This window comes from Alligator sinensis, unplaced genomic scaffold (assembly GCF_000455745.1).
Source record: "Alligator sinensis unplaced genomic scaffold, ASM45574v1 scaffold311_1, whole genome shotgun sequence".
Lineage (NCBI taxonomy): Eukaryota > Metazoa > Chordata > Crocodylia > Alligatoridae > Alligator > Alligator sinensis.
Window position 1 is genome coordinate 983,892 of NW_005842355.1, and position 19,669 is coordinate 1,003,560.

The 19,669-nt window shown below is 44.6% G+C and overlaps 1 protein-coding gene across 1 annotated transcript in view; it reads left to right on the forward strand.

The window, feature by feature from the left end:
• The first annotated feature begins 229 nt into the window (after window positions 1-229).
• SCAMP2 (secretory carrier membrane protein 2) overlaps window positions 230-19,669 on the forward strand; it is a 25,960-nt gene continuing 6,520 nt past the window's right edge. Inside the window, exons 1-7 of the mRNA XM_025210535.1 lie at window positions 230-280; window positions 9,707-9,787; window positions 10,561-10,650; window positions 12,531-12,648; window positions 16,432-16,560; window positions 17,784-17,946; window positions 19,576-19,669. The exon at window positions 19,576-19,669 is cut by the window's right edge and continues 4 nt beyond it. Coding sequence (XP_025066320.1) covers window positions 245-280; window positions 9,707-9,787; window positions 10,561-10,650; window positions 12,531-12,648; window positions 16,432-16,560; window positions 17,784-17,946; window positions 19,576-19,669 — 711 coding nt within the window. The 5' untranslated portion in view covers window positions 230-244. The remainder of the gene's footprint in view (window positions 281-9,706; window positions 9,788-10,560; window positions 10,651-12,530; window positions 12,649-16,431; window positions 16,561-17,783; window positions 17,947-19,575) is intronic.

Here is a 19,669-nt window from a genome sequence, read left to right on the forward strand (position 1 = left end):
GGCTTCGGGGGGGGGGCCCGCCGGCCAAGGGCGGCGCCGCTCCGGCCCGGCCTGTCCAATCAGGGGCGAGGGAGGCGGGACGGAGGGGCAGTCGGAGCGCCCCGATCCTGTTTGCGGGGGGCGGGGGCGCTGCTGCGGCCCCGCCGCCCCGCGGAGAGCGCGGACTCTGCCTGGCTGCGGGAGCCTCTAGCCTGGGCCCGGAGCCGGTGCTGGGGGATGCGCTGAGGAGCCGCCCGGCTCTCCTATGCTGTGTGACTTCCGTCGGGCTTCTCTCCTTTGGGTGCGAGCGGTTTGGGAGCCCCCCCATGAGCCTGAGTAAAGCCGTGTAAGGGGAACCCCCGCGCCACACAGCAGCAATATGCCAGCAAGAGATGCCTTCCCGCCACACAGCATCAGTCCTGAGCAGAGCCAGCCTAGGGAAGAGCTGGTGAAACTTGCCCACGATCGCACTGGAAGCTGAGCTGGAGTCCAGGGTGTGAACTGCAAGATCTTCCTTCCTCTTTTATCTTCTCGTGGCCTTGCTGTCCTTCAGGGATGATCGTGGTCACTCATGTGGCAAGGGTCCAAATCTTTTGAGTAGCTATTTTTATCTCTAGGTTGATGAGTTGGCTGTGCCACATGGTGCCTGTGACCGGTCAGGTACTCCTGCTTACAGTCACCTGCCATCACATGGAAATATGGTTTGTGACTGCTTAAGTCCCAGTGTGGGCACCATGCAAGTTATTCTCCCCTCACTTTTACCATTTCTAGCCTGCAGTACATGCACCAGTGCAAAGTGTGTGGAGAATTGGGCCCCTAGTGAGCTTGTAAGTGAATAGGCGTTGGAGAGAGAATGGTGCAGTGCATCTTGTAACAGGGTCAAGGGTGTAAAACTAAAGCAAGCATAATCCCAGCTATCTGTTTGATGTGGTCACCATAAATAGTGTCCTGTGACGGGCATAGTAAATGTGCATACCATGCTGCCAGTTCTAATAGTATGTTTCTGTCTGCGTATCTCACAGTGACAAGTGAGTGGGAATGTCTGGTATTAATGACCTGGGTCATTTACTGCAACAAAGCATACAGGAGGCTATAGGAAGGGTCAGTGGCGCTCCCATACTATGATATAGATACGATATAGATAGGACCTGGTTTGAGTCATGGGCCCAGCTCGCTAATTGGGTGCTGCCATTTTTGTGATGCTTGCGGTGCAAGGGGAGGGAGGTGCTCTGCAGAAACCCAAGAAGCCAGAGCCCCACGGGACTGCAACACGAGCTTTTAAGCACAGGGGTCAAATGTGAAGCCCCTCCCTTTGGTTCCAGCACAGCGTGGGTAGGGGAGGAGCGTGGGAGGAAGTGGCGAAGCCTTGTTGGGAACTTCAGCCTGCTTGGGGGGAAGCAGTTGCAGAAGGCACTGGGTTATGATTCCCACTGTGGAATGAGGAGCCCCCACTGCGGGCACATGGAGAGGTGGTTTCAGCCATGCCTGAGAGAGCGGCCCTGCAGATGAATGCCTGCCCAATGCCCCTCTACAATGCAGGAGCTGTGATGCCACAGCCCCTAGCTGCTCCACTCCTTCCATGGTGTGCTGCAGCTGCAACCTAGCCAGGGCCTCTGCACCCAGGGCACTGCTCAAGGGCAGATCTCTCCTCAGCCTGCTGTGGGGCACCAGCTTCTCTCCTCCCCACTGCTCCAAGCACACCCAAATCACATTTTTCATAAAAAATCATTTAATTTAATGATTTTCATGAAAAATGCAAAATTGATTTAGACCAGGCCCTAGGTACAGAGGAATGCAGAGACTACTGGTTTGCTTCTCAGTCTGTGTTTGTGTGTGCAGTGCTAAATGCTGTAGGGGAGCTCAGCCTACGGAATTAAATGGTGAGCCTAGCAGAAATTTGTTTTCCGGTAGCTCAAAGGAGGGGGTTTCTTTCTAAAGTAAACAGGAATCTACTTGCACTCCCTGGATTCCTTCTCTTCTGAACTCCTATCCATGTCTGCTGCCTTAAAATGCATTTACTGATCTAGGGTGTTGGTAGGTTATTCCTGGAATAGCCCTTTAAGCTTGAATAAGCTGTCTGTAGGTGGGAAGATCAGCACTTAATACTTCACATTTCAGAAACACATTGGTGTTGGAAACTGCTGCTTGGTGTGTATCGTCTTACCTTGTGGTGATTTTTTTATGATATTGCAGTCTGTTAAGGTAGCAATCATTCCAATCTTAATATCAACACATTGTGATCCTCGTTATAAAACATTGATAAGAAAAATATCACTTGAGTATCAAGTGAAGTGCCTGAAATGCAAAACAGAAATGCTGCCTGGGATGTTTGAGAACTAAAAGCTCATTAGTTTAGATTTTTGTCACCTTTCTTTGGCACCTCTAGGTCCCTGTGCAGACATAATTTTTGTCAAGCTATAAAGTTGGTTGCATGACAAAAAAATAAATAAATAAAAAGAGCTATGGGGAGCCACACTGTCACACATTCCCTGGCTGGAGTGTGACAGAAGGCATGCTATCCAGACAGAAGGCGATAGAGAGATGATGCTCCATAGCTCTCTGCACCCAAGGGAGTCACCCTAAAAGTTCATGTAAAGGCTTGTGAGCCCTTTAAAGGTCTAGCGCTGCCTGCAGCTTAGGCTCTTGGAAGACTGCAGTCTGGTATTCTGGGATCTTGGGTTGCTGGTGAGCTCCTTAAAGGTCCTGGTGCTCCTATAGCTCAACATCTCTGAGCACCAATGCCACGTGCTCCAGGATCCCTGGCTGCATGCTCTGTAGCATTCCCAGCATGCCTGCAGTCTTGGATCTTGGACCCTCACTCCCAGATCCTGGGCTATAGGTTCCAGGAGCTTTAAGGAGCCTGTCTGCAGCATGGGATCCCAGAAGTGCCCCTGGGAGAGGGGTCAAGGTCCAGGGGAAAGGCCCTCCTTCCACACTGGTTCTCTGCAAGGGCTTAGAGGCATTCCTCTTGCACAAGACCAGGGTCATCTTGACTCACTGATCCCTGACTAGTGACAGTAGCTAGGGCTGCGAGCACAGCCCTGATTGGCCAGCAGGTGAGCAAGTAGAGAGTATACCCTCTCCCTGCAGGCAGCTGCAAGCTGTGTTTGACAGCCGGGTTGGAGGGTGAAGAGAGGGAGCAGTGTACCCTGGGATGCCTGAAGACCCAAGAAAGCACTGTTACCTGATTTGTAACATGCCACACATTTGAATTATAGCTCATGCATATCAGACTTTAAAGATGTTCTACATTTAACAGGTAACATCTTTGGAGCTCATTCACCATTTTTGAGGCTCTTTTGACATTTTACTTGGGTGATAAATTGCTTGAACATATGTCATGTTGTAATTAATTGCACGATTAATGTGTTAGTCATGTGATAAATATAACATCTGCCAGGGGCCCTAGTAGTTTACAAATATCTCTCGTAATTTGTGACTTAAATATGCAAATAGTCTGTTAGTTTGTGCATACTAATGCTGCCACTGGATCTCGCCAACCAGGGCTGCGCTTGCATGTTACTCATTGTTCAGACAAAAAGATTAAATGTAATGTAGTACCAAGTAACTCTAGTATGATGATCTTCTGTGGGCCCTTTTTTTAAATGATCCTTGAAAAACAGGTCAGAATAGGAAATGAAAGGTGCGTGCATGTGTGTTGGATGTTTGTCCTGAACAGAAAAATGCTGAATAAATTCTAACATTCCTTCTCTCGCTGCCAACAAAGATATCTTCACTTGTCTGGTTTTTCCAATGGGATTTTTATTCATTCATTGTAAGGCTCCTGTCAGGGAGGGTGGGACGAGTAACTATTTTACTTGATTAGTGTAATTTGAAGCCCATATGTACTCCAATCAATAGGCTCAGGGTGTGGCTAGAGGGCATTGGAGATCCTGTTTGCTTGTCCATTGGCAGCCAAGCCTTAAGATTGAGTTGTCTGATAAGAGAATGAGCTTTTCTTAATTTTAAGTCCGTGCCATGTGACAGTAGCAAAGAATTAAGTCACTTGCTTCCAATGCTGGACAAAAAGCTTTGCTGGCTTAAGGAAAATAGTTTCGCACTTGTGTTGGTTTGAATTTTCTGCCTGCAGCCTTCCCCAGCTCTCATCAACATAACTTCTTTTTCCAGATCTGATGAAACAGCATAAATAGCCTCACAGTCACAGATAGGGTTATCTAATATCATTTCTTTGCATTCTGCACTTAATACTTCACATTTCTGCGGACATTCTGTTTGGGGGTTTTCTTTGACTTTCTTGTTCCTTGAGCATGCAACTTTCACTTGGTTTTATGTTTTTGCTTTGTCCTTGCTTTAATTTAAATAAAAATCCTGTTGCCACCTGCAGTCTGAGATGGTTAGAAGATCTACATAATTAACTTTGAATTAAAAGAAAAAAGTTAATATTTGGTCTCTGTAGACATCATGCAACTGAAATCTAGGTCTGGTCCTGCAGAACAGCACCCATCTAGTCTGGCAGTCTGATGTAATGAGCCCAGTTTTTTAGCACTCTGAATCCACAAGCTGACGTAACGATTAAAAAAAATTAAATCGGATATATGGTTGCTGCCATTGCCTAGTAGCAGCTTCAGACATTTGGTACCACGTTTTGTGAAGTTTTGCTTCAGAAGACCTAGGAATTGTCGGGACCGAGGGTCAGTCTAAGGCTATGGCCAGTAGCCCGGACCGTCGTGTGGGGTTTTTCCACGACGGAGTAGAGTTAGGCACGGAAGCGTATTGGTTTTACAAAGAAAGCTTTACTTACACTGCTGATGGTCACAGTGCAGGGAGGAAACTTGCTTGAGTTGCAGTTGCACACAAACACACACAAGTGAGATCTCTTCCGAACCGCACCGAACCAATATGAGTCGTCAATGTACAACTCCACGAGCGCTTTACACGGGGGATATATCAAATTTCCACTATGACGGGGAGTGGCTAAGTGTTGATCAGGCCTCTGTCCTCCTCGAAGACACACGCGGAGTTTGCTAGGCTCCACAGCGCGCTCAGAGTTCCCCAGGAGATGGTTGTGGAGTCCTCCAACTTGGGCGGAAACTGCTCTAACCTTTTGTACGGCTAGCGAGCCAATTGCTAGCCGCCACGTAGGAATAATTTAGAATTGACCAATAGTGGGACACTAATTTGCATACGTGTGGTGGGAACTCTTTTGCACTGGGGTTTTCTCTCTGCAGCTGAGAAATCCACCATGCAAAGAAAGCTCCTTGTGGCAGGAAAATTCCAATGTGCCGAGGCACTAAAAATCATTGGTTTATGACAGGATTATGCTTTTTTTTGTTTTGTTTTGGTCATCCCAAAGAAGTAAGTTTTAGGCACAAGGATCAGAGCTGTTTGTTTTCTCTGCGAGTTCCAACATTGTGCTTTTACAAATCCTGAAACAGCTAGAGATGCCCTTGAAAAGACATTTTATTCACAGTATTGATTAAGCTCACCATGAAACACATAATGCCCACACACAAGTGCTTGTTTTGATCTCCATAAAAATGCGTCTGTTTCTGTTTTTTGCAGTATATTCTAAATAGTTGGCAGCCAGACAGTTTTTGCTAATTCCCTTCAGTGCCCCAGCAATTTAGCATACATGGCAGATGCTTCTAAAATATCTTATTTCAAGCTTGAAGTTCCTATCATTGTTAGGGAAGTAAAGATTTTTTTATATCTTTTATTGGAGAAACTGCATAGGTGGGAGAGATTTTAGACAAACTTGCAGGCACAAAGGATCCTTCTTCTGGTCTGGTCCAGTGAACAGTACCATCCAAAAAAAAATACTCGCCTCATATTTCCTGGATCATCATTAGTACAGCATCATTCCAACATGACCATATCATTGTTAGGGGCACAAACAGTAAGACTTGAACATTTCAGTTAGGTTTCAAAATCAATTAAGATCCAGAACAGCAAGCCAAAGATTGGGACTGACCTCATTGCGCAGTGGAAGGTAGAGAAGATTTGCACCTATAGACTAACCAAAGTGTATGCGTATGGTCATATATTTGTGCATTGTATTGCACAGTATCAACACGAGCAGGGTTTTGTCTATACTGGACCTTCACACTATTTGTTCTGTGTGTGTTTAACTGCCAGACAGTTCTGACTTGAGCTCTTCTGCCTTAGTCTCAGAACCTAATGTATTGTATTACCTTCATAATACTATTGCATGTTGCAGTTTCCAACTCCATTATGTCAGAAAAAAAGTTGATCATTTTGCACAAATCTGGTACACCCAGTGCTCGCTTCTACCTTGGGGGGTCTTCAAAAGGAGGCTAGACAATCACCTTGCCAGGGTAATTTGACCCCAGCATTCTTTCCTACCCATGGCAGGGGATTGGACTTGATGATCTGCTCGGGTCTTTTCTGACCCTATCAACTATGAAACTATGATACATTTCTAGCCGCAAACCCTCCAATAAACTTAGCTTTCTGTTTGCATGTGAGATATGCTGCCTTTGAAAGCAAACACAAGTGAGGCTTTTAATTTCTCTTCACTGCATATAAATCTTTTTTAATCTGTCAATATGTTTTTGATTGAAGAGCAAGTCCATTTTAGGCTTGCAGACTGCAAAGTAGTCAAAGTTTGATTACCTAAAATTGTGCTTAGTGAGGCATATCAGAGCCATAGATGTGCAGATCTCCTCATGATGTTTTTCCATGCAAGTCTGCTAGGTTTTCTTACTTCAGTTAGTTTATTTGGTGGATTTCAACCATGCCTTCTGTCTGACCATACTAACACGGCTAACACTGTGCTTTAACAGTGACACATTCTTGCACTTCAAGAAGAGAAACTCTATTCAAACTCTTATGTTTTTTGCCAATTGAAAAAATCTTATGTAAAACCTATGAGTAGCTTTTCAAAAATTCTGGCAAATTCAAGTTTGAGAAATGTAGACGTTCTTTTCTGCCAGGTGATTTGGCTTTTACAAGCCTGTGTCTTCAGTGTTGTGAGTCCCTATGGAATAGCTTCCCTCCAGTCACCAGCAACCTGTCCCCCAGACATTTTTCCATTAATTTTGAATTGTCCAGCTCTTCATGTCCATACTTACTAAACAGGTTTCTGAAATAGCATGCAAGTCAAAGTTTAGTAGCAAATTAAGCTGCCTGGGTCCAGTAGCATCAGTTAAGGTGCAGTTTGGGGGGAAAACAGTGGAATGACATTAAAGAGGTCATCCTTCCCCTTAAATGCTACACAGCTCCTAATATACCCAGATACAAAGCAGTCATCTCAAAGCCACCCTCCCTTCTGACTGGCAGGTTAGTGCTGTTGCAGCTGATGTTAACACTCTGTGTCCCTTTTCACATTGAAGGGGCAGGAAAAACTAACCTGTTGCTGTTTCTTGCAGAGGTGAGAGAGGAAGGCTGTAGGAAGGAAAAAACGCTGCAAAATTTCTTTCTTTCTGCATATGAAAATTGTCCAGAATGTTGTTAGTTTTAGTTCATTACCGGGATAATCCACAAAAGGGGGTAGAACTGATTGCCCACATATTTGGTGAGATGGTGCTTCAGGGGTTAATGCTGGGGGATGTTTTTGTTTTGTTTTGTTTTTTGCAGTCTTTTCCCTTTTAATGCGTTAGGCTCCTTCTCCACCCTCTTTAATGCTCTAGGATTTCATAGTCATATCCCCTGAAGATGGCATGGCATCCAGCTTGCCAGAATAAGCTGTTGTTTGTACTGCTATAGCATATGCCTGATTCAGCCTTTGGATGACATCGTTGATGAAGAACCTGGACTTCTTTGGTGGTAAAGGATTCCCAGTGCAAACTGGAAGTGCACAAGTTGGCGCAGGGTCCTCTTTCTTTTGTGCCTAGTAAATGCACTTCTCATATCTAGCATCTAGGAACCTGTACCTTTTTGAAATTCTTCATCCTGGAGTGATTCATAAGCTTGTGCAACGTGTTAGGCAGGGTGTGTCTGATCTCCGGGGGATATCTGAAGTTATTCATTAAACAGTTTTATATGTAGGTGATCAGAAAGCTGTAATCATAAATCAGGGATAGAGCTGTAGTATGTCTGAGACAAACCAGTTGACTTTTCTGGGCTTTATAATCCTGCTATTACGATGTTTGGCAAACTAGAAACTTGAGCAGCCTTCACACACCTAAATTCCTCACCATCTCCTCCCTGGCCTAGCCTTGGCAATTACTTTTTGACCCATTAATCTCAAAAAAATAATGGATGAGCAGAGGCATTTTTTTGTTGTTGTTGGAAATGAGAAAGCACCTTCTTTCAGGAGAGCTTCAGAAGTAAAATCACATGGAAATTCAGGCCTGGACATAAAGCACATCATCCTACCAGTGACTGAGAAAAGATAGACACCAGGCACCAACTGGGCTTACATGTTCTTTGAGACCCCTTCCATTCCTATGATTCTAATTTGAGGCTATCAGAGGGAGAGCTGTTAACAAAATACAGCTCTACATTGTATAACATTCAGACAAATGGCGTAACATAACCAGTAAAATTAACATCTTTCTTTCTCCCTCGTGTGTTATTAAGGTTATGTGGAGGAACAGCCATTTTGATGAATAAAGAAACTGACATTCCAGCAGAAACCAGGGTTTTTAAACCTGCAAGCACAATAGAGTGAGCAGTTAACTTGAAAACTCAGCCTCGCCTTCTTAGTCTTTTGTTTTATACCTCATATAAGCCTGGTTGGCTGTGGTTCTAGTCTGGCCATGTGGAGGGCCAACTGAAAGCAAGTTATGCCAGCTTGCATCTCTCAGCTAGTGTGATGTTTTGCCTGAAAATCTTTTCAGCCACTCTGCAGCACTCAATCAAGGCTCAGTCATAGCTGTTGTCTAGTTGGTGAAATTCAGAGTTGAGAAGGAACTTGGGTTCTGTTCCCTTGTGGTTTTAGATGAATTAATCCCTCCATGTGCTAGTTTCATTCTCTGTAAACTGGGGAAAATGTGTTCTAGATGAAAAAAACCGGGTATGCATTCAGTGGTATTACAGGGAATGCTAAGCAGTCATTGGTTGTGTTAAGCTTAGCAAATAAAAGACAAAAAATCCTCCCAATGATCATGTCAATGAAAAGATCTCTCTGCAGAGTTTTTGCACTGCCTAATCTAGATGACTCAATTCCTGAAAAAGTGGGATACTCACAGGCAAGGATCTGGAATGCCTGCTGGAAAGAAAATCAGACAGGTAGCTACATAGCTGATTGGAGTTTTTGTGTACAGAGAAAAATACTTCAGCTTTTTTCCCTGTCCCAATGGCTGCAAGACCAAGGATGGCTGGGCACTGAGGTATTTTTGACAAGGCCCTGCACTGAATTAAATAAACACTGCTCCACCATCAGGGATGCTAATTCTTGAGATTCGTGTGAGTGCATGTGGGCCTGATTCTTGACTCTTCAGACTTCAGAGCAGATGAAATCCAGTCTTAAGGACAATTGTTCATCAAGCAAGGGGTTGCAGCACTTATAAGTGGAGTTGCAACTGCAAGCCCTACAAAAGTGTGATTCTGGCACTTGAGATCACTTGTACAAAAAGGTTGGGAACTGCTGCCCTAGGACATTGTTGGTTCATAATAAGTACTAGTTACTGCAGTTTGCATATGGGGCAGACAAAGACTTTGGGCTGAGGAAGAAATTATTCAAGGCAGTGTAGACTGTGGTAAGGCGCACACATTTACTGATCTGTGTGCTGAGATCATACAGAAAAAATATTCTCTAAGAATTTGTCTTGAACCCGAACCCTTCTTCCATTTCCTCTTTCAGGATCCCTCAGTGACACAGCTGACAAATGCCAACCAAGGTGGCCTGGATGAATTCAATCCCTTCTCTGAGAACTCCCGGCTGGTATGTGTGTCAAGCAGTCATGCTAAATAGTTATATACCACAATTGTGTCTCTTGATAGATGGAGCTAAAAAATTAATGATACGTTCACAGATCTGTCCCCAATGGACAGTGGCCTATCACACCTGCAATAGGCTTTTCACAAGAGACTCTGAGACTGGATCTCCTTGAGTAGTGATCTCACTGTAGGAGTTCTGCACTCAGAATAAACAGCTTCTCATGAGAAGTTGCTGCCAGCCTCAGCAGGAGCTTGCAGCCAAAGCACAGGAATCCCGAAGTGTGAAGTATAAGAGACTTGATGCCAAGACACATGTGTCTGGTCAGCTTCTATTTTGGGAGTAGGAATGCTGCTGAGAGATCAGTACTTGCTGGGTAGTTAGGACTACTGACCAGCTCCAGTATGACCTCCGTCTTGCATTCCTAGCTGTTGTGATAGACATTGTGGGATGAGGGGAACAAAAAAGAAAAAAGTCACGGTTTAAACAAGTGACCGGAGCCCAAGCTTATCTGTCCTATGACGGTGCTTAATGCTTAAAAAATGTTGTTCTCTGTATTTCCATACATAGGTCCATGGTGGTGAGAAACTGAAAGATTTCAAAAACACACAGATACTTAAAGGCAAGATGGTTTCTCATGTTCCTGAAAGTGCAGGCCTAGCCTGCAATGGGAACAGTCCTCACTGGAGGCATTTTTGGTGTCTGGTCATTGCAAAAACCGGTAGTGCCCTAGGTTGGTTGAAGCAGTGCATGTAATGCTCTTCTGTTCTTTCATCTAGACAAGTACAGCCCAGACAGTTCCAGCCACACAGCCCTCCAGCACTTCGCAGCCCGCTGTCCTGCAGCCATCTGTAGAACCCACTCCACAGGTACTGTACCCCAACCACCACCACATGATTGAGTGTGTAGTGAGCTTGGACCCTGACCTTTTCATAGCAGAGCCTTTCAGGAAAACAAATGAATCTTAGCATATCGTACAAGACATTGGCAAAATTTAGATCTCTAAGGATCGGAAGTTGGGGCAGGATTTATTTGGGCGGGGTGCGGGAGCCTGCAGCTGATGAGTTTTGCTCTCATCTGTATTTATTGGATTGCCCGTGGGATTGCTACTTAAGAACATTAATTTAGAGAAGGGGGAAATGTAGAAACCTCTGCTATCACAACTATGCTCTATCCCATCCTGACTGGCTCTCTTGCACAATGCTGCCCACAGCTTATCCCATTGATGTGGGTAACTTAGTTTCTGCAATGGAACGCGTGTGCTAGGTTTGGTGGGTGTAAACACAATGTAGTTATATGTTGCAGCTGCTGCTTAGACAGGCCAGCAAGTACCTGACTCCCAAGTTCACGTCAGCAAATGAGCATTCAGAGAGACAGAGACTGCTAGGAGAAGGCTTCAGTTCTCAGAATAGCCACCAGGTAAAAGAGATCTGCAGCAAGGTAGGGAGGTACAGAAAAGAGAGGTTTAAACTCCAGAGCCCCATTCTTGATTACCTTTTGTTGTAAGGGCCTCTTCATTACACTTAACCCCTTCCCTCTTAGCTACTAGTTCACTTACATGCCATGCAGTCTGGGGCTCCTGATCACTAAACTAAATTATTGCTGAATTGGGAAGGATCTAAAGTGGGTAAGGGAGGCTCTTAAAGGAACGATTTTGAGGATGGGAAAGGGATCTCGTCTTGGCTTTTCTTTTATGTAATCTTGATGCTGATGAAAATTTCCAGCAGCTCTATAGTGCTCTAACCATGGCATGAATACCAGAAGGGCAAGCATTCCCCAGCTTTCTGGGAGTAAGACCATCTACACAGCTCATTCAGCCCTTGGCCTCTCAGAATGTGCCCAACTGGGGAAGGAGGGTTGTAGTAGGCACACTTGTCAACCAGGGACTGAATGGAGACTAGCAACACATTTCTAAAGGCACCGCATACGTGTCAGCTGAAAAAGATTTGAGTATCCCTATTCTGCTCTGTTAAACCCAAAGCCAATAGGCTTATAGAGGGCCTGTCTACACGTACATTTAATGTGCCGTAACTACAGCACATTAAGTTTAGTACCTGTAATAACAGGTACTAAATGTGTGGTAATTGGCACTACTGTGCAGTAGTGCTGGTGCACATCTTTTAAATGATGCTAATGCACAGTAGACTAATTCTTTTGTGCATTAGCACAGTTTTTGCTAATGTGCGATAGAATTGGTCTACTGCACTTTTAGTGTCTTGTGTAGATGCATCCAGAGACGGTTGAAGAAAACAGAGTAAGTAAATTTAATCTAGTTGAAGGAGATAGTGATGCAGGGAAGAGAGTATTAGTCTAGAAGAGCCTGCAAGGCACTGACATGCAAGCCATGGGCTGTGGCAGTGTCTCTCCCTAGTTAATTTGAGGGCAACAAAAAGGAAAAGGTGGGTGAACTAGTTCAAAACACTTAAGTAATAAGTCTAACGAGAAAGTAGAACAACCTGCCAGGTAGGATGTGACGTCACCCTGGAGGGGAAGGGCTTGGGGATGAACAGGTAGCTGCTGGGAGTTTTACTGAAAGCTTTTGCTATCATCCCAGTGGTGGAGGTGGGGACCTGTAGGGTATCTCAGGTACCCATGAATGCTTTGCTTCTAGTGTCCTCTGCCTTTGTTGAAATACTGATTAGTGTTTTTGAGTACCTAGTCTTCACTTCCACTTGGAAGGAATCCTGTCTCCGCCACCAAATGTGTGCTGATTTGATTTTCGTGATTGATTGATTCACTCTCCATGTAGGCCGTTGCCTCAGCAGCACAAGCTGAACTCCTCCAGCAGCAGGCTGAGCTGGAGAGGAAAGCAGCAGAGCTGGACAGGAAGGAGCGGGAGTTGCAGAGTAATACAGCAGCTTTTAACCGTGAGTGGTGTTTCATCCAATTTTGAAGTATCCATTTTTATGCTCCATTTTTTTTTTTTTTTTTTTTTTTTTTTTTTTTTTTTTTTTTTTTTTTTTTTTTTTTTTTTTTTTTTTTTTTTTTTTTTTTTTTTTTTTTTTTTTTTTTTTTTTTTTTTTTTTTTTTTTTTTTTTTTTTTTTTTTTTTTTTTTTTTTTTTTTTTTTTTTTTTTTTTTTTTTTTTTTTTTTTTTTTTTTTTTTTTTTTTTTTTTTTTTTTTTTTTTTTTTTTTTTTTTTAACATGGCTTTGCTGGAGCATCTCCATTGTTGACATTCTGTACAGCATTAGACATGAGTTATATTGTGTTTGTTTTGAGTCTGTTGGAGAAACTTCTGTCACAGCTGATGGGGGGGCATATTCTACAATTTTAGTTGATTTCTGTCCTGTGAGGAGAGGACAATGAAAGTACCTGCCATGGATCTGTTACGGCCCTTGTTAAATCGGCATCTTTCATTATGCCAACTTGTTTAATGGAGTAATGACACCATTTCAGTCCTACCACTAGACCATGTTGACCCTCTCCCCTGTTTTTGTCCTACATGTACTGACTTCTTTATGCACTTGCCTGGATGAAGCTATTTGAAATAGGCTTGGCAATTTCATCTAATGCCTGACGCTTTCCATCACAAGACCCTCTGTTCAGTTTCTTAGATGTTTGCCAAATGAACTGTTGGGCCTGACATTTTCCATCCTGATGGTGTGCCTCAGGCTGAGTCTTTTAGGAAGTCAGAACCAGCTGACTTATTTCAACTGAAATGGAGAAGAGTGGGGGAAAATGCGTTGTTTTGCCCAAGTACAATGGAATTTGTATAGCTGTCCTGTTCAACTGTCTTGGCTTCGTGATTTGGGGCAGCAACTTGAAATTTCATATGAAAGATTCTCACTGGTGTCAGCAGGTTACTTTTTGCCTTCCCCATACAGAAACTTGTTAAAATGTGGCTGATTCATGAGCCCCTGAAAAATGTCAGCACATACTAAGACTTGTTAGCTGGGCAGCTAAATTCTCTGAAGATTTCATCTGTATCAAGCATGAGGCACCCAGAGGAGGAACCCAGTAGACAGTGAAGGGCAGATAGAGGATGGCAGGCTGAGAACAGAGGGGCAAATGGGGTTGGAGACAACTCCTCCAGAACCTAGAATTGAGCCCTGGAGTCCCAAGTTGGCACTTCTGCTGCCGGCATATAATTGTGAAACCTGTTGGCTGAGCATACCTTGCCACCATCTAGTGACTATTTCATACAGAGCAGGAGTCAGCAACATGTGGCCCACAGGCCAGATCTGGCCTGAACATGGATTGGATCTGGCCTGCAAGGGTCTGATCTGGTCCACATTTTACTAAGGGCATGCTGATTTCCCCAACCATTTGATGTGGTTTGCAGCTACTACAGCCAGCTTCTGCAGGCCACATGGAGGGGTGCTCTTCTCTGCTGCTGCCTTTGCTCACTATCACTGGAGCAGCTGGAGGGGAATGGTGGCACCCATGGTAGCTGCTAGGTTGCAAGCTAGGGTCTGTGTTGGCAAAAGGGTGCTGAATCCTGATATAGGAAGTCTGAGTCTACTGCTGTTACTTTGTTAGCTCAAATGTTAGAGATGTACCCTGCAGATCTGAACATTGATGGCGACTTACCTTGGAGGTCTAAGGTTGCAAAGTCAAACACTCAAATGAAGCCATGAAAAGGCAGAAGGCTTCTATGCCACGTCAGCTGTCTTCATGTATGCATTATGATGATCTTTAATTATCCAATCACATACTACTCTTTCAGCATTACATCTGCCTCATTTAGTGCATAACTGTTCTCATTTATTGCCTTTATTCAATGCATGGCATCCAAGTCCTGAATTAAATGTAGAATTATTTCTTTTTGGGAGTCTCTGCAGTGTCCTTGGTTTAGTATCCAAGTGCTTCACAAACATTAATTTTTTTTCACACATCCCCTTGGGAGGGGACAAGGATGAGGTGATGGTCTCCTCATCTTACAGTTAAGAAACTTTGTCCAATTTTGGGTGCCCTTCCTGATCTACAGCACCTGCTTTCTGGAGAATGTAACATTATAGCACACGTTTACTGCATATATTTACATACCATACCCACCTTTTCTCCAGAAATCAGCCCTCCAAAATCAGAGCGTGTATCGTAAGAAGGAAAGCTGATTTTCTTCTCTGGAATAGAAGCATGGAGAGGCTGTGATGTAATGGCCGCCAAAATGACTGCTGTTTCTCTCTGGGCTAGGAAACAGTAGGGGCAGAGTCCAGTGATAACCCTCTCACAGCTGCTACTGAGTTGACCGTAGTATTTGGCTAGCAGTCAAAAGCTGTTGCCAATTTGGCAGCGGCTGAGGAAGGATTAATGCTGTAGCTTTCTGAAATGTTGTTGAGCTGGCTGCATGCAAGTGAACTACTGCTCCAGTCATCTCTTGGCCACGAGTCTAGAAAAATCTTTTTGTCTACCTTCTTCCTTCCAAAAACAAGGTGCATGCCTTATTTGGGGGTGTATGGTATACGAGACAATATGGTACATTCAAAACATGTCTCCAGGTGGCTTCATATCTAGGTGGGAGCAAACAGCACTTCTCCAAATCTGGCTCTAGTTGCCTCAGGTTATACAGCCTGACAATGAGAAACCCGCAATTAACTGCCAACTGTGAGAAGTTTGAGACTAGACTAGCATTATCTAGACCAGAGGGGACCAACCTTTTTGGCAGGCGTGTCACAAATTAGCCCTACACTCTCCCCGAGTGCTGCTCCAATCCCTTTCCACTGCCTGCTCTGCTGTCTGCTTCTTGCCTTATCTGCTGCTCTGCTGCCTTGCCCCTCCTCTGTCTCCTGCATAACTCTCACTCTCACTCACACACAGAGGCTGTCCATGCCACTTGTAGCACACTGGCTGCTCCTGATCTAGAAACTCCATGGCAGATGCTGGAATAAAATTTATTTTTCCAGCATGACATTCAGCTGCTTTATCCCTGGGACCACGCTTTCTTTTTCTGTGCACTCCTACCTCTTTAATTGTATACCAGTCTTTCACCAGTGAGACACAGCTGCTCCAAGCAGCAGTCCAGTTCCATTCTTAACATTTATATTTGCAGGGTACTGTCCATCCCATGCTCTAAAAGGAACAGTCATCCCATAGAAAAATCGTATGTGGTGATGTTGAGGACTGGTGTTATGTATAGGCACCAGGCACCCTTGATTCTGGCATTTCCTAACTTGATTTCTTAACTTGCAACATTAAATAAGCAGCATGACTCATGTCTGTCACATGTGCCTCATGATTTTTCTTATCATGACCCTTCCCAGAATGAGAAGCATGCATGCAGTAGAGTAGGTTTTTGATTGGGTTTTTCTCTATGCTTGCTGCTGTGACTTAAAGAAGGCAGATCAAAGAAGTGTGTACTCCATCTTGAGTGGAAGGTGGGTGAGATTTGTGGTGGACCTTAATCCCCACTGAAGCAGTTCCCGGACTCAGACAGGCCCCAGGAAGCTGTTTCTGATACATTTTAGCTCTCCAATCTGCAGCGTCTAAAATAACCTGTTCCTAGTAGTGTCAGTCTGTCCAGGGTCCCTTTAAGGTAGAGACTGTTCAAACTTAGTTACTTGCCAGAGTCTGGATTCTACAGTATCCTGCAGTTTCCATCCCAGTCTGTATTGATTATTAATCTGCCTGTTTACAAGTGATGATACTTTTAGTGAGTCTCTCAACAATAGGCACCTTCTTAAAGGAATCTCTCCTTGTCCATTTTTCACAGCAAGACAAAACAATTGGCCACCTTTACCCAGGAGGTGTCCAATCAAGCCATGTTTCTATCAGGATTTCCCTGTAGACATCCCAGCAGATTACCAGCGAACATGCAAGATGCTATATTACTTGTGGATGCGTAAGTAGCAGTCTATGACTGGGAGAGTTGGGGGAAATGATGTTGAGCTAGAGGGAGAAATTGTTGAGGCTTCTAAGAAGTTACTTAATCAAATGCTGACTTTTCTATAGTAGCTCCCTAGACTGATCTCTGATGTAGATGCCATGTCTAGCTATGCTTCTCTGTCTTTTAAAGTCCCATTTAAAAGACTGTCCAATGGAAGATCCTAAGTGTGCTGGAGGAAATGCTAGGTGAAATTCTGTAGCATGCATTATGCAGAAGATTAGATTAGATAACTATAAATAGCCCATCTTCAATATAAAACTTGAGAATCTGAAGAAGTGGTAAATATTTAACACTTAATATAATTCAAGCAATACTTCTCTAGTAGTATTTATTGTTGTAAGTGGCTGAGTTGGCTGGGCTTCAGCCTGTCATAGTTTGGCTTTGTTCTTGGTTTGCTGCATGTAGTACTTATTAAACTTAAAGAAACAACAGTTAGCAGAACTAGAGAGTCTTTAATTATTGTCAGCCAGCAGATTAGACTGGCTTGCAGAGGGGAAGTGCACAAAGGTTTGTATGTCCAAAGTGTGGTAGAATAGTTATGTTTTTACACCTTTGTTACATGTTGAATAATTCTCGATACCAATCATGTTTTAATGATTATGTAAGAAAACCAATTTTTAGTTCTTACACAGATGATAATGCAGGTGTATCCCTTTTTACCCCTTTTGCTTATCTATTTATCAGTTATTCTTTGATTGTAAACCTCCCTTCAAATCTCATCATCTTCCAAGTGTGATTTGCCAGGGCATTGAAACTTCCTGCTTGTTATATTTTTGGCAGCCCACCTGAGCCTATTACTATCTTATTGTCGTGTTTATCATCTTTCAGGAATAGAGGAAATGTGGTTAGAAGTGGAAACTTCATTAAACTAAAGGAGAGGTGGGGATGGGGCCTTCCAGAACCAATTACGTAGTGCAAAAAAAAAGGTGAAGATTTGAAATGAAAGCATTAAGCAGCAGGATCACATGCAGCTCTTCAACCAAGACTCATCTTCCTGCAAATGGTTCTTGATAGGGAAGGGAAATTCAGAAATTGTGACTTAGGTGCTTCCCACTTGCTACCAAGCATATTATTTGTGTTGTTCCTTGAGGAGGGGGTGGTGTTTTGTTTGTGATGCCTTTGTGAGTTTTCCAAGAACTTGCTAATCTCATTTCTTCTCTTTCTCCCATCCTAAACAGTTCACTCAGTTACTCTGCTTCTAAACCTGCTCGCTTGCCTGGCATGGTTCACAGTCGAGGTAGACTCTAGAGGAGTAGACTTCGGTCTCTCGATCTTGTGGTTTATTTTGTTCACCCCCTGTGCCTTTCTTTGTTGGTATCGGCCAATCTACAAGGCTTTCAGGCAAGTACCATTTTCCAGTTTACTGGGGGATTACATCCTATACTGGGAAGAATTGCATTTTATCTGTTCATAATATCTTTGCCTTTGCCTTACGTTAGACCAGGCATGGGCAGTTATTTGGGCTGGAGGGCCATTTAACAAGCTTTGGTGAGCTGTTGCCAGCTGCACATGCACGCATGCTCCCCAGGCTACCCCTCCCATCCAAAGTCAGCACCTGCCAGCTACATCTGCAGCTAGAGGGGCGGGGGAAGGAGCCTGGCCACAGGCCTCTGCACTGCCCCACCATCAGTGCGCACATCCACCCTCACCCTGAGGCTCCCAGGAGCCCTGATGGCAGGGCAGGGAAGGACAATGCAGAGGCCCGTGGCCAGGCTCCATCCACGACAGGCAGGGGCTGGCCGAGCTGCACTCTGGCCCTGGTGGCTGCTGGGTGGAGGCAGTCCTGCCCGTGTAGCACTGCATGGCAGCTGAAGCCGCAAGGCCTAAGCGTAGCTTGCCCAGGGCCTGCCAAGTGGGCAGGGCTACTTCTACCCAGAATCCTCCTTGGCGCCTGGGGAAATTCAGTCCAGCCCCACAGGCCCTGGGTGAGCCATGCTCCGTCCCTGGCCTCTGCTGGTGGGTAGTGCCCAGGGCCTGTGGGGCTGGACTTCATCTCCCAAATGTTGTGGGGAGACACTGGGCAGAAGCAGTTCTGCCCACTTGTGTGGCAGACCCTGGGCAAGCTGTGCTCAGGCCCCCACCCAAGCTGGTGGCTGGTGCAGGTGGCAGGTCCGGCTCCTGCCTCTGCTGACACTGTGTCTAGTGTTGGGTGGGCGGGCAGGATTACTTCTGCCCACCGCCCCCCACAGCATCAGCAGAGGCTGGAGCCAGAGCTGCCACCCATATCACCTGCCAGCAGAGTTGGGGACCTGAGTGCAGCTTGCCCAGGGCCTGCTGCATGATGCTATCACCTGTGCCACCTACCTGTGGGCTGAATAAAATTGGGTGGTGGGCCATATTTTGCCCGCCCCTGTGTTTAGACCAGTATGTTTCCTCCAAAAAGGCTGTTCGGAGTATGTGGTGGAGGTTGGGAGAGAGTGATGTCTTGTGTTCATAGTGAGGAGCTCAAACTAGGTGGTAGAAATGATTCCCTCTGGCCTTAAAATCTATGAGCCTGTCAAAACAGACATTGAGATAGCTGAAAGGTACTCTGTAATGGGTAATGAAAAACTTAAAAGACCCACCCACAAATTTATCTCCCAAATATGTTTTCCAGCGGTTATGAAGTTTCCATGTTCTGCATGTCGGGGAGAAATAAATTTACAGCTGCTATCCAATACTAGTCATTCAGATGGTCCTGCTTACTATATTTTAAGAGAACATTTGCAAGCAATATCTTACAAAGCCTACAGATTATGTTTACAAGTGTTAAAGAAGTACAGTCCCACATTCAGAGTGATACCATGTGCATACTACAGCTCTTGTGTTGTAAATCCTCTTGCTGACGTGGTAATCCCTACCCCTTGAGCAGCCTTCAGCTGGAAGGATGGTTCAGTGTAAATCTCTGATTACATACAGTGCTTTTGTAACTTATGTGGTGCATTTGTCTCAGTGGTCCCTGAATTTCACTCAGTGTTCTTTCTTCTGCAGGTCTGACAGCTCTTTCAGCTTCTTTGTGTTCTTCTTCATCTTTTTCTGCCAAATAGCAATCTACATCATCCAGGCAGTTGGCCTTCCTGTCTGG